The 14,580-nt window shown below is 48.1% G+C and overlaps 1 protein-coding gene across 1 annotated transcript in view; it reads right to left on the minus strand.

Moving 5' to 3' along the window:
- The window catches only part of ccdc162 (coiled-coil domain containing 162), a 224,150-nt gene that overhangs the window by 152,945 nt on the left and 56,625 nt on the right, over nucleotides 1–14,580 (minus strand). The window contains exons 16-20 of the mRNA XM_078213536.1: nucleotides 9,609–9,744; nucleotides 8,600–8,803; nucleotides 5,485–5,671; nucleotides 2,922–3,061; nucleotides 1,327–1,527 (exon numbers count right to left, since the gene is read on the minus strand). Of these exons, the coding sequence (XP_078069662.1) occupies nucleotides 1,327–1,527; nucleotides 2,922–3,061; nucleotides 5,485–5,671; nucleotides 8,600–8,803; nucleotides 9,609–9,744 (868 nt within the window). The remainder of the gene's footprint in view (nucleotides 1–1,326; nucleotides 1,528–2,921; nucleotides 3,062–5,484; nucleotides 5,672–8,599; nucleotides 8,804–9,608; nucleotides 9,745–14,580) is intronic.

Here is a 14,580-nt window from a genome sequence, read left to right on the forward strand (position 1 = left end):
AACAGACGCCAGTCTTCCAACCAGCCAGCCTGGTCAGCCACTCGCCTTTTCCCAACTTTGGCCCGTTTCTGGCCCCGGCTCCAGTCATCCTGAATCCCTGGGAGGAAAGTAATAATGTGGAGATGCCGGCGTTGGACTGGGGTAAGCACAGTAAGAAGTCTCACAACACCAGGTTAAAGTCCAACAGGTTTATTTGGTAGCAAATACCATAAGCTTTCGGAGCAATGCTCCATCTGACGAAGGAGCATTGCTCCGAAAGCTTATGGTATTTGCTACCAAATAAACCTGTTGGACTTTAACCTGGTGTTGTGAGACTTCTTACTGAGGAAAGTAATATGCAGGTTCATCCAGAACTTGGGAACGTGACATTAAGAAATGGCCCGACTCACGATTCCTGAGTCTGCCATGCATATTCGGCCTAAAGAAGAGTCACTCGAAATGTTAACTGTGTTTCTCCCTCCACTGGTGCTGCCAGACTTGCTGAGCTTTTCCTGCCTTTTCTGATTTTGTTCATTAAAATCCAGCCCTCGGTTTCTTGACACTGGGACCTGTAGAAAGTTATGTGTTCCTAATGGTGGGGGCGTCCAGAACTAGGGAGTCATAGTTTGAGGATAAGGGGGTAAACCTTTTAGAACTGAGGTGAGGAGAAATTTCTTCACCCAGAGGGTGGTGAATGTGTGGAATTCGCTACCACAGAATGTAGTTGAGGCCAAAATGTTGTCTGATTTCAAGAAGAAACTAGATATAGCTCTAGGGGCTAAAGGGATCAAGGGATATGGGAGGAATGGGAGAATCGGGATATTGAATTTGATGATTTAAATGAATGGCAGAGCAGGCTTGAAGGGCCGAATGGCCTACTCCTAGTTTCTATATTTCTAAGTCCTGGACAATGTCAAAAACACCATCAATGCAAAAGATACAATAGAGTAAGGATCTAGAATCAATGACCCCAAAGTGTAGGTAACGTGTCAATGCATCAGTACCTTTCATATCAGATGATGTGGAGATGCCGGCGTTGGATGGGGTGGGCACAGTAAGAAGTCCAACAGGTCTATCTGAAATCACGAGCTTTCAGAGTGCTGCTCCTTCATCAGGTGAGTGATTCAGGTGAAAGATTCACCTGAGGAAGGAGCAGTGCTCCGAAAGCTCGTGATACCAAATAAACCTGCTGGACTTTAACCTGGTGTTGTGAGATTTCTTACTGTTTCATATCAGAAGCATTTGGCTCTACTCAGTCACTGTAAAGTGGATTATACTATCGGCAGCGTAACATGTGTTCATTACCCACACCGCAGTACTAGGGATTAACAGTTTCCTTACACTTACCTCCTTGTTCAAAATATCTCTTATAAGTTGCAAGTGAAGTTTCAGACATGCACATTCAGCCTGATAGGTCTTCACAAAGTACTCACTGCTCAAATTAAACCGTGGCCGTTTGTGCATGATGTCTGTAATAACTTGGGCCAATGCAAATCGCTCTTCCACATCGAAAACATGCTGATAGGCTTCAAAGTAGCAATCCAGAAGCTGAGTAAAAACAAATAGAAATCACTCGGGCAAAAATACACACTTGCTAAATTCTTTTCCCCACCTCCACCCACCAAAAATCAATTTCTCCTCTTATCTGGGCATAGCGGCTCACTCTTTGCTGTAAATACACCACCACTGTCACCCATCAAATAATAAATCATTGGGTGAAGCCATAACCCCAAATCTAAACCAATGTGGCGTTTTGAACATGAAGCTCAGGCCCATTTAGCTTCTGGGCCTTTTTCGAGTTAATTGAACTCTCAGCCACATTGAACGATGTCACTTCCTCCAGAAATGATGTCACATCCTCCAGAAACGATGTTACTTCAGCTAGGGGAAATGATGTCACATACTCTGGGAATGATATCACATTCAGGGATGGATGACCCCGACGTGCCAGAAATACCCCTGGTTAAAGTGGTGATGGATGGGAATACATCAGGAACCCCCCCCTCTACCACCATTCCAATTGCCTGTCCATTCCTCTTGCATGGGGCAAGGGGGTTGTAACTGCAGCTCTACACATTCTATTCACTTCAACCCCCCTTCAAAAATAGACAAAACCAACCAGGAAATATAAAATGATGTTGGCCTGATGTGTATGTATTAATCTGTCTTGCAATGTGTTTGGCATCCTTTCATTACACTCTGCTCTAGTACATCAAGCAGGTGATGGTCTAGTGGTATTATCGCTAGATTAATAATCCAAAAACTCAGCTAATGTTCTGGGGACCCGGGTTCGAATCCGGGATTTGAATTCATTAAAATAAATCTAGAATTAAGAATCCACTGATGACCATGAAACCATTGTCGACTGTCGGAAAAACCCATCTGGTTCACTAATGTCCTTTAGGGAAGGAAATGTGCCGTCCTTACCTGGTCTGGCCTACATGTGGTTCCAGAGCCACAGCAATGTGGTTGACTCTCAACTTCCCTTGGGCAACTGGGGATGGGCAATAAATGCTGGTCAGCCAGCGACGCCCATGTCCCACGAATGAATAAAAAAGACGATAAATTACATGGCAAGCACTATATGGGGATTTTCACACACCCTCAATCTTTGCATTTATTTTGCTTACTTTACTAATGATCTCAGTCCAAAGATGTGCGGGTTAGATTGATTGGCTATGCAAAATTGCCACTTAGGTTAAAGGTATTAGCAGGGTAAATATGTGGGGTTACGGGAATAGGGCCTGGGTGGGATTGTTGTCGGTGCAGGCTCGATGGGCTGAATGGCCTCCTTCTGCACTGAAGGGATTCTATGGTTCTATGATACTGAAATAATGGGCAAAGACCACAAAGGCTGGTTTATTACCTAACAATCTGATTTACTGTCCTATGGTCAGTGAGAGCTGCTCATTCTGCTCCCAGAATGCAATGCATTCTTTTACCTGTCGCTTGTTCTCCAGAAAAGCGGCTTCACATCTCCACATGTCCAGCAACACGGCAAATCGATCCACCGAGAGGTGGGCCCAGGCTGTAAGATCGACCTCACCACACTCGGATCCTCCTGCAGGGCACGCTGTCTGACCTTTAAAAAGTGATATGTGGAGGGAGGTTTTAGCACAGTTGTGCCACACTGCGTAGATACAACTACATTTTAAAACTGCTTAATAAAGTGTCAGTTAAACAATAGAAGGAACGTCCTCCCATTTTATAGGTGGTGGCATTCCCAAGTATCCGCTGCCCTTGTCCTTCAAGATGGCCATGTCTGTGGGTTTGGAAAGTGCTGTCCAAGGTTAACATAGAACCGTACAGCACAGAACAGGCCCTTCGGCCCACGATGTTGTGCCGAGCTTTATCTGAAACCAAGATCAAGCTATCCCACTCCCTATCATCCTGGTGTGCTCCATGTGCCTATCCAATAACCGCTTAAATGTTCCTAAAGTGTCTGACTCCACTATCACTGCAGGCAGTCCATTCCACACCCCAACCACTCTCTGCGTAAAGAACCTACCTCTGATATCCTTCCTATATCTCCCACCACGAACCCTATAGTTATACCCCCTTGTAATAGCTCCATCCACCCGAGGAAATAGTCTTTGAACGTTCACTCTATCTATCCCCTTCATCATTTTATAAACCTCTATTAAGTCTCCCCTCAGCCTCCTCCGCTCCAGAGAGAACATCCCTAGCTCCCTCAACCTTTCCCTCAACCTTTCCAAGGTTTCCAAGGTGCCTTGGTCAATTGCTGCAGGGCACCTTGTAGATGGTACATACAGCTGCCACTGTTTGTCCGTTTTGGGGGGATTGAATGTTTGTGGAAGGGATAGCAATCAAGTGGGCTGCTTTGTCCTGGAATGTGTCAAGCTTCATGGGTGTTGTTGGAGCTGCATTCATTCAGGCAAGTGGGAACTATTCCGTCACACTCCTGACTTGTACCTTGTAGCTAATGGACAGGCTTTGGGGAGTCAGGAGGGGAGCTCCTCGCCACAGGATTCCTAGCCTCTGACCTGCTCTTGTAGCCACTGTATTTATATGGCTGGTTCAATTGGGTTTCTGGTCAATGGTAACCCCCAGGAAGTTGATAGTGAGGATTCAGAGATGGCAATGCCATCGAATGTCAAGGGCAGATGGTTAGATTCTCTCTTGCTGGAGATGGTCATTTCCTGGCACTTGTGTGGCACTTGCAACTGGTCAGCACAAGCCTGGATATTGTTCAGTTCTTGCTGCATTTGGATATGGAGTGTTTCAGTATCTGAGGAGTCGTGAATGGTGCTGAACATTGTGCAATCATCAACGAATATCCCCATTTCTGACCTTATGATGGAGGGAAGTTCATTGATGAAGCAGCTGAAGATGGTTGGGCTCAGACACTACCCTGAGGAACTCCTGCAGTGATGTCCAACAACCACAACCATCTTCCTTTGTGCCAGGTATGAATCCAACCATCTGAGGGTTCTCCCCCGATTCCCATTGACTACAGTTTTGCTTGGGTTCCTTGAGGATGCCATACTCAAAATGCTGCCTTGAGATCAAGGGCAGTCACTCACACCTCACCTCTGGAGTTCAGCTCTTTTGTCCATATTTGAACCAAGGCTGTAATAAGGTCAGGAGCTGAATGACCCAGGCAGAACCCAAACTGGGTGTCTCTGAGCAGGTTATTGCTGAGCAGCTGCTGCTTGATAGCACTGTTGATGACCCCTTCCATCACTTTACTGATGATCGAGAGTAGACTGATTGGCCAGGTTGGATTTGTCCTGTTTTTTGTGTACAGGACATACTAAGTGGGACTAAGTGAGTTTTATTGCTGGGCTATGGGGGAAAGGTGAGGGAGTGGGACTCGCTGAGTTTTATTGCTGGGCTATGGGGGAAGGGAGAGGGAGTGGGACTCACTGAGTTTTATTGCTGGGCTATAGGGGAAAGGGGAGGAAGTGGATCGCTGAGTTTTATTGCTGGGCTATGGGGGAAAGGTGAGGGAGTGGGACGCGCTGAGTTTTATTGCTGGGCTATAGAGGAAAGGGGAGGGAGTGGATCGCTGAGTTTTATTGCTGGGCTATAGAGGAAAGGGGAGGGAGTGGATCGCTGAGTTTTATTGCTGGGCTATAGAGGAAAGGGGAGGGAGTGGATCGCTGAGTTTTATTGCTGGGCTATGGGGGAAGGGAGAGGGAGTGGGACTCGCTGAGTTTTATTGCTGGGCTATGGGGGAAGGGAGAGGGAGTGGGACTCGCTGAGTTGTTTTTCCAGACAGCCAGCACAGACATGACAGGCCGAATAGCCTCTTTCTGTGACACGGGTAAGTGTGCCGTTTGACCTGTGGACATAATGATAAAATGGAGTTTCCAGCTCCTCGTCCTCCTCAAGAATGAGAAAAGCCTTTAATGAGGAAAGTGGCTCTTTAAGAGAGAGCAGTAATGGCCCACATGACCATCACCTAGTTCCCCTTTGAGGTTTTAGAATGAGAATTGGATAATTATCTGCAGTGAGGTTGCACAAGGCCATTTATCACCTTACCTTTCTCAATATACTGGGTGGCAAGAAGCAACAGCTGGTGTTCTAACTCTGTTAGATCCTTTATTGCCACATCATAGATGATGTAAATCCCTCGCTGGTCCTGGGTGTGAATGAAACCATCCTCGGTCGTGTAGAAATCATCGTGGTTCTCAATCTCTGAGAACTCCATAAATTCAGTGACAGACCTCTATAAGCGCAATGATAAATATTGGTCAATAATTCACATTCACATGACTTTCCTTGTACATCTGAATGGCTGTAAATTGGGAGAGGGGAGTGTGCAGCGGGACCTGGGTGTCCTTGTGCACCAGTCACTGAAGGTAAGCATGCAGGTGCAGCAGGCGGTAAAGAAGGCAAATGGTATGTTGGCCTTCATTACGAGAGGTTTCGAGTACAGGAGCAGGGATGTGTTGTTGCAATTACACAGGGCCTTGGTGAGGCCACACCTAGAATATTGTGTGCAGTTTTGGTCTCCTTTTCTGAGGAAGGATGTTCTTGCTCTCGAGGGAGTACAGTGAAGGTTTACCAGGCTGAATCCGGGGATGGCGGGACTGATGTATGAGGAGAGATTGACTAGGTTAGGATTGTTTTCGCTGGAGTTCAGACGAATGAGGGGGGATCTCATAGAGACTTATAAAATTCTAACAGGACTAGACAGGGTAGATGCAAGAGGATATTCCCAATGGTGGGGGAGTCCAGAACCAGGGGGTCACAGTCTGAGGATTCAAGGTAGACCATTTAGGACGGAGATGAGGAGACATTTCTTCACCCAAAGAGTGGTGAGCCTGTGGAATTCATTACCACAGGAAGTAGTTGATGCCAAAACATTGAATTTATTCAAGAGACGGCTATTCAAGAGACACTTGGGGCGAATGGGATCAAAGGTTATGGGGAGAAAGCAGGATTAGGCTATTGAGTTGGATGATCGTCCATGATCGTAATGAATAGTGGAGCAGGCTCGAAGGGCCAAATGGCCTCCTCCTGCTCCTATCTTCTATGTTTCTATGTAAGTAAGGAAATCTAATCTGCACCTTAATCTTAAAGGAACAGTGGCCTTCAGTAGATGAATTTAATATTCTTTCAGATTGCCAGCATTGCAAGCAGTAGAATTGTTGACATTGTTCAGCCACTGGTGAGGATTTGTGAGTAAAGAAAGTGTCCCAAATCTATCAGGGGCAATGTTTGAAATGTGAGAAGGATGCAGCTCTGTGCGTTTCCACCCTCTTGCAGCCTGAACCACAAACTGCTCACGGGGAAGTTACACAAGTAACTCGCTCACTGTTACTCCAGACAACATGCACATCATCAGGAGACATGACCTGCTGGATTGAGGAGCAGAGCTGACAACTACAAAAGAAAATGCCATTTTAATGGATGTACATTCCCAGGCACCAGGACACAATATACTTAAAAAATAAATCGGGCACCAATAAAACGATATCCACATTCCGTGTTGAGGTGATTGTGAACAAGAATTATTGCATGTGTTAAGAGTGGAAAAGAGGTTCACCATTCTCTTTAGCAATGGCAAAATGCCATTGTAACATGCAGTGCACTATCTATAATATATCACACCTCTTTCATCATACCAATTTCCAACACAAAATAACATTCAGGGCTATGGGTCAAGTGCTGGCAGATGGGATTAGGTGGGAGTTCAGGTGTTTCTCGCGTGCCAGTGCAGACTCGATGGGCCAAAGGGCCTCTTCTGCACCGCATGATTCTTTGATTCTATGCGGAAACTTATTTATTTCATTAACCTTTGGGTGAGTCCTTCAGGATAGCCAGCTCCGTTACCAACTTCCCAAAGAAATCTCCAACTTCCCAAGGAGAGCTGCCCTGCTTTCCACAATGCCACACGCTGGTGATGCTAACGTCACTCTCCATGCTGAAAATTGCATAGATCCTTCATGTTTCTATAGACAGGGTAGATTCAGAAAGAATATTCCCGATGGTCCAGAACTAGGGGGTCGTAGTTTGAGGATAAAGGATAAACCAATTACCCTTGAGGAGAAATTTCTTCACCCAGAGGGTGGTGAATGTGTGGAATTCACTACCACAGAATGTAGTTGAGGCCAAAACGTTGTCTGATTTCAAGAAGAAATTAGATGTAGCTCTTGGGGTTAAAGGGATCAAGGGGGAAGGGGGGGATCAGGATATTGAATTCGATGATCAGCCATGATCAAAATGAATGGCGGAGCAGGTTCGAAGGGCCGAATGGCCTACTCCTATTTATAATTTCTATGTTTCTAAACTGCTGCCCTTCACAGTAGCTGGGGGGGAAGGGGGGGGGGGTGGATTTTGTTTGCCTAAACTATTCGATATTTTAAACATATCTCTCTTCCCCATAACCACATGTCCAGATCTGGTCACGGCAGGGGTGGGGGAAGTCCAGTCATGGCAGAAGAGGGACTTCCCAAGTTAAAAGAATCTAATAAATTTAATAATTTTTAAAAAAATCCAAGTCACTATATTATAAACTCTTCTGGAAAGTACCCCTCGCCCACTCCCTCCACCGTGCAAACCCCCACCTCAGCTGCTTCACATCTGCGCTGAACACTCGTAGCTTTCTCCCCGTTCCTGTTCTCTCTTGCTGCCTTTGACGCCTCTCAACTATGAACCCACCAATCAGACTTCATCCTGCAATCCCCCAGGTAAGTGTGGTCTCAGGGCCTGGAGGCAAGGTGGGGCCTGAGGGATGGGCAGAAGGGGGATGTTGGTGGAGAGGCTGGCGGGGGTTGGGGGGGGGTGGGGGGGTCGTTGGAGTTAGCACTTGCAGGGGCCTTACCTTGTGGCTGAAAGGAGGCTGAATTTGAGAGGAGGCTGTTGAAGGAGGCCTTCTCGCCTGAGGCCAGAGTAGCCTCACTTTCCAGGCTTCCCCCTTCCCCCCCCCCCCCCCCCCCCCCCGCCCATGCTCCTGAACTCGGCCAGCAGAGGGCAACAGCCCTTAAGTTTTGGTTTGAACAGTAGAGAGGCCGGAGGGGGTGGGAGGGAGGGAGGGCGGTGGGAAGGGCCATCCAAGGAATTTTACAGGAACGCCCCGTGCCCCGGTCCCCCCAAGTTAAATTAAACACTGTCCGCTGAAAGCTACATTGCAGCAACTGTGAACACAAACCTTGTAATCTGCTGGTGTGTTATGTAAATAATAATGGGAGCCCATGCCATCTGCAACACCCACGCCACCTTTCTCTGCGCTGATGCAGCATGTGTCTGCTGCCGTCTGAACCAACTTGCCCCCGTTCAGGGCCAGGCCACAAACGCTGATGGTCAGAGTCCGTTCAATGGATCGGAAGTAATTCAATATTCCTAAACAGAGCCGCTGTGGAGCAAGAATCATATCGCACACAACTTTAATCATCGGCACCCAACAGCACCCAAACTGCAGACAAACAAGCTGAGTGATATTTGAATAGTCTTATTCCAAAGCAACATGGCACGGCACGGTAGCACAGTGGTTAGCACTGCTGCCTCACAGCGCCAGGGACTCGGGTTCGATTCCCGGCTTGGGTCACTGTCTGTGTGGAGTCTGCACATTCTCCCCATGTCTGCGTGGGTTTCCTCCGGGTGCTCCGGTTTCCTCCCACAGTCCAAAGATGTGTGGGTTCGGTGGATTGGCCGTGCTAAATTGCCCCTTAGTGTCCCAAGATGTGTAGGTTGGAGGGATTAGCAGGGTAAATACATGGGGTTACTGGGATAGGGCCTGGATGGGATGGAGAGTTAGTGCAGACTCGATGGGCCGAATAGCCTCTATCTGCACTGTAGGAATTCTATGACCTATGAACAACATGAGTGAAAAGAAAAATATCGGGAATCTGAATGAAAAAACAGAAAATACTTCAAATCCACAACAGTTCCCTTCAATCAGCATCTGAGTGAAGAATCCCATTGAAAGGTCATGTTTAAAATTTCATTCTTTTTCATATATAGACCAGTCTGTTTTACATTTACTGTGTTCACTGTAATTATTCAGAACATCGCATCGATTTCTACGCGAAACAGCAGCCGGCAAATTAATTCTTGTCAAATTTAGATTTATATTGCTGGCAAAACGTGATTCAGCATCATTTGAGAGGCAGACATGAAGTGCAGCAGGTACGGCTGATCTGCGTAAGGCACGCTGTTACCTGAAGCTCTCGAACCCTCAAGTGGCGCAGGAAGAGGAGGGACAAGTAAGCGCCCTGAGTCATCGCAGGGTCTTTTGCATTCTCCTCGTTTCCTTCATCCAATCCCAGTAGCTGCATGACACCCGTGTAGCTGTAGCTGGGTGCGACACAAAAGAAAAAAAGTTTATTTATTAGTCACAAGGAAGGCTTACATTAACACTGCAATGAAGTTACTGTGAAATTCCCCTAGTCGCCACAGTCCGCCGCCTGTTCGGGTCACTGCACCTAACCCAGCACATCTTTCAGACTCAGTCGGGGGAAACCGGAGCGCCCGGAGGAAACCCACGCAGACATGGGGAGAACGTACAGACTCCGCACACAGACAGTGACCCAAGCTGGGAATCGAACTCAGGTCCCTGGCGCTGTGAGGCTGCAGTGCTAACCACTGTGCCATCGTGCCGCCCCAAGAACACTCCAGAAAAAGAACGGATGCGAAAGAATCCTGCTGGGTGTGCACCCAGGTTGAAAACTCAAATCGCTGCAGTTCAAGGTTTTTTTCCCATCTTTCCCAGGTGTATGGGGCAGCAATTGGCATCCAATTCCTTACATGCCAAGACAGCGGGCATCTTCACGAAGGTGTCAGAATTCTTTATCTTGGCAACACCAGGAGGAAGGAACACAGGATTGGCACGTTCTATTATAGTTAAGTGAAAATTAAAGGGAGCTCCGTAAATTTCACTTGAATTCAATTAAAATCTTGACACCTGCTTCATTAGTAGTCGACAGCTTGCTTCCTAACCAGCAAGAGCCAAGATCCCTTGTCATTCCGGAACCACAACTCATCTCGACTGGCTGGTGTGTTTTGTCATTTTTTTCACCTGGTGAAGCACTTCCCTGAGGGCAAGGCCAATGCCTTGTAACTGGCAGACGATCCAGTTCCAGTTTATTGGATGGCTTCAGCAAGGAAAGAATCATCGGATCTGAACTTTCCCAAAGTGGCAGAGTCAGAATGCAACACCGCTCCTGGTTCCGTGTTTCAAAACCCAGCCGGTGACACAGTGGTTAGCACTGCTGCCTCACAGCAGCAGGGGCCCGGGTTCAATTCCGGCCTCGGGTCACTGTCTGTGTGGAGTTTGAACGTTCTCCCCGTATCTGCGTGGGTTTCCTCCGGGTGCTCCGGTTTCCTCCCACAGTCCAAAGGTGTGCGAGTTAGGTTGATTGACCATGCTAAATTCTCCCTCAGTGTCAGGGGGATTAGCAGGGTAAATACGTGGGGTTTTGGGATAGGGACTGGGTGGGATTGTGGTCAGTGTAGACTCGATGGGCTGAATGGCCTCCTTCTGCTCTGTTCTATGATTCTGTGATTCAGCCATTCCTTTCCTGTCCTGACCCAGGCCAGGTGGGAATTGTGCAGGGCCATGTGCTCCTGAGGGTTTCAGTCCAGGGCAGCAGAGTCAGAGCTCGGTGAGGAAGCCAGGGCACCAGCTGCTGTAAGGCAGGCCAGTTTGCCACCCTCTGGAGCCGGACAGAAGGTAGTTTTGTGAGTGGGTAGTATGGGGCGGGGGCGGGTGTGAAGGGTGGTCAGGTGATCATTGTGGGTATGGTGGGGGTCAGTTGGGAGGATTTCAAGTGTCATAGAAACATAGAAACATAGAAACATAGAAACCCTACAGTGCAGAAGGAGGCCATTCGGCCCATCGAGTCTGCACCAACCACAATCCCACCCAGGCCCTACCCCCACATATTTTACCCGCTAATCCCTCCAACCTACGCATCTCAGGACTCTAAGGGACAATTTTTAACCTGGCCAATCAACCTAACCTGCACATCTTTGGACTGTGGGAGGAAACCGGAGCACCCGGAGGAAACCCACGCAGACACGAGGAGAATGTGCAAACTCCACACAGACGGGGCATGTTAACAAGTGAGGGATCGATTAGGGGGGGCGGTTGGACAGTTGGTCAGTGGGGGTCTAGTCAGCAGGGGGGTTGGTCAGGGAAGTCTGTTAGGGGGATTGGCTGGGGATCGAGTGGTCAGTCAGTGGGGTCAGGTGGTTAGTAGAGTGAGGAGGCTCAGGAGATCAAAGAACAAAGAACAAAGAACAGTACAGCACAGGAAACAGGCCCTTCGGCCCTCCAAGCCTGTGCCGCTCCTTGGTCCAACTAGACCAATCGTTTGTATCCCTCCATTCCCAGGCTGCTCATGTGACTATCCAGGTAAGTCTTAAACGATGTCAGCGTGCCTGCCTCCACCACCCTACTTGGCAGCGCATTCCAGGCCCCCACCACCCTCTGTGTAAAAAACGTCCCTCTCATGTCTGAGTTATACTTCGCCCCTCTCAGCTTGAGCCCGTGACCCCTCGTGATCGTCACCTCCGACCTGGGAAAAAGCTTCCCACTGTTCACCCTATCTATACCCTTCATAATCTTGTATACCTCTATTAGATCTCCCTTCATTCTCTGTCTTTCCAAGGAGAACAACCCCAGTCTACCCAATCTCTCCTCATAGCTAAGACCCTCCATACCAGGCAACATCCTGGTAAACCTTCTCTGCACTCTCTCCAATGCCTCCACGTCCTTCTGGTAGTGCGGCGACCAGAACTGGACGCAGTACTCCAAATGTGGCCTAACCAGCGTTCTATACAGCTGCATCATCAGACTCCAGCTTTTATACTCTATACCCCGTCCAATAAAGGCAAGCATACTATATGCCTTCTTCACCACCTTCTCCACCTGTGTTGCCACCTTCAAGGATTTGTGGACTTGCACACCTAGGTCCCTCTGTGTTTCTATACTCCTGATGACTCTGCCATTTATTGTATAACTCCTCCCTACATTATTTCTTCCAAAATGCATCACTTCGCATTTATCCGGATTAAACTCCATCTGCCACCTCTCCGCCCAATTTTCCAGCCTATCTATATCCTGCTGTATTGCCCGACAATGCTCTTCACTATCCGCAATTCCAGCCATCTTCGTGTCATCCGCAAACTTGCTGATTACACCAGTTACACCTTCTTCCAAATCATTTATATATATCACAAATAGCAGAGGTCCCAGTACAGAGCCCTGCGGAACACCACTGGTCACAGACCTCCAGCCGGAAAAAGACCCTTCGACCACTACCCTCTGTCTCCTATGGCCAAGCCAGTTCTCCACCCATCTAGCCACTTCCCCTTGTATCAGTGGTGTCCTGTGGAGGTTTGAGGATGTGGGGGACTCCTATGGGTGGTTGGGGGGGTTGGGGGTTTGTAGGGGTGGTCAGTAGTGGGGTGGGGGGCTTAGGCAGGCAGAGGGGTGTCCTATGGAGGTTTGGAAGTTGGGGGGGACTCATGGGGAGTCGGAGGAGTGTGATGGTCAGTTCTATAGTTACCCATGAATTCGAAGTGTTTATAAATCCTCTAACTTTTCCTGGATCATTATTACTGTAAAACTGTCAGAAACACCTGTGATTTGCAATTTAAATTGTACTTTTGGATAGTTTTGACTTCAGGACAATTGCCCAAAGAGAATTTGAACATCCCGGGCAGTTGACCGCGGGACTTCCAGCTATTTCCCCATCGCATCTTTTTTTAGAACATAGAACATAGAACATAGAAAGCCACAGCACAAACAGGCCCTTCGGCCCACAAGTTGCGCTGATCATATCCCTACCTCTAGGCCTATCTATAGCCCTCAATCCCATTAAATCCCATGTACTCATCCAGAAGTCTCTTAAAAGACCCCAACGAGTTTGCCTCCACCACCACCGACGTCAGCCGATTCCACTCACCCACCACCCTCTGAGTGAAAAACTTACCCCTGACATCTCCTCTGTACCTACCCCCTAGCACCTTAAACCTGTGTCCTCTCGTAGCAACCATTTCAGCCCTTGGAAATAGCCTCTGAGAGTCTACCCTATCCAGACCTCTCAACATCTTGTAAACCTCTATCAGGTCACCTCTCATCCTTCGTCTCTCCAGGGAGAAGAGACCAAGCTCCCTCAACCTATCCTCATAAGGCATGCCCCCCAATCCAGGCAACATCCTTGTAAATCTCCTCTGCACCCTTTCAATGGCTTCAACATCTTTCCTGTAATGAGGTGACCAGAACTGCGCGCAGTACTCCAAGTGGGGTCTAACCAGGGTCCTATAAAGCTGCAGCATTATCTCCCGACTCCTAAACTCAATCCCTCGATTAATGAAGGCTAGTACGCCGTACGCCTTCTTGACCGCATCCTCCACCTGCGAGGCCGATTTAATTCATTCGTGGGACATGGGTGTCGCTGGGTGTCCAGCATTTATTGTCCATCCCTAGTTGCCCTTGAGAAGGTGGTGATGAGCTGCCTTTTTGAATCGCTGCAGTCCATGTTCTGTGGGTTGACCCACGATGCTGTTAGGGAGGGAATTCCAGGGTTTTGACCCAGCGACTGCGAAGGAATGGCGATATATTTCCAAGTTAGGATAGTGAGTGGCTCAGAGGGGAACTTGCAGGTGGTGGTGTTCCCATGTATCTGCTGCCCTTGTCCTTCTCTATGGAAGTGGTCGTGGGTTAGGAAGGTGCTGTCTAAGGATCTTTGGTGAATTGCTGCAGTGCATCTTGTAGATAGTACACACTGCTGCTACTGAGCATTGGTGGTGGAGGGAGTGGGGATGTTTGTGGATGTGGTGCTAATCAAGTGGGCTGCTTTGTCCATGATCGTGTCAACCTTCTTGAGTGTTGTTGGAGGGGCACCCATCTAGACAAGTGGGGAGTATTCCATCGCACTCCTAACTTGTGCCGTATCGCTGATTGACATTCAATAAGATGATGGCTGATCTTTTCGTGGACTCAGCTCCACTTACCCGCCCACTCACCATAACTCTTAATTCCTTTACTGTTCAAAAATGTATCTACCTTCGCCTTAAAAACATTCAACAAGGTAGCCTCAACTGCTTCACTGGGCAGGGAATTCCACAGATTCACAACCCTTTGGGTGAAGAAGTTCCTCCTCAATTCAGTCCTAAATCTGCTCC

The sequence above is a fragment of the Mustelus asterias genome, chromosome 5 (assembly GCF_964213995.1).
Source record: "Mustelus asterias chromosome 5, sMusAst1.hap1.1, whole genome shotgun sequence".
NCBI classification, from domain to species: Eukaryota; Metazoa; Chordata; class Chondrichthyes; order Carcharhiniformes; family Triakidae; genus Mustelus; species Mustelus asterias.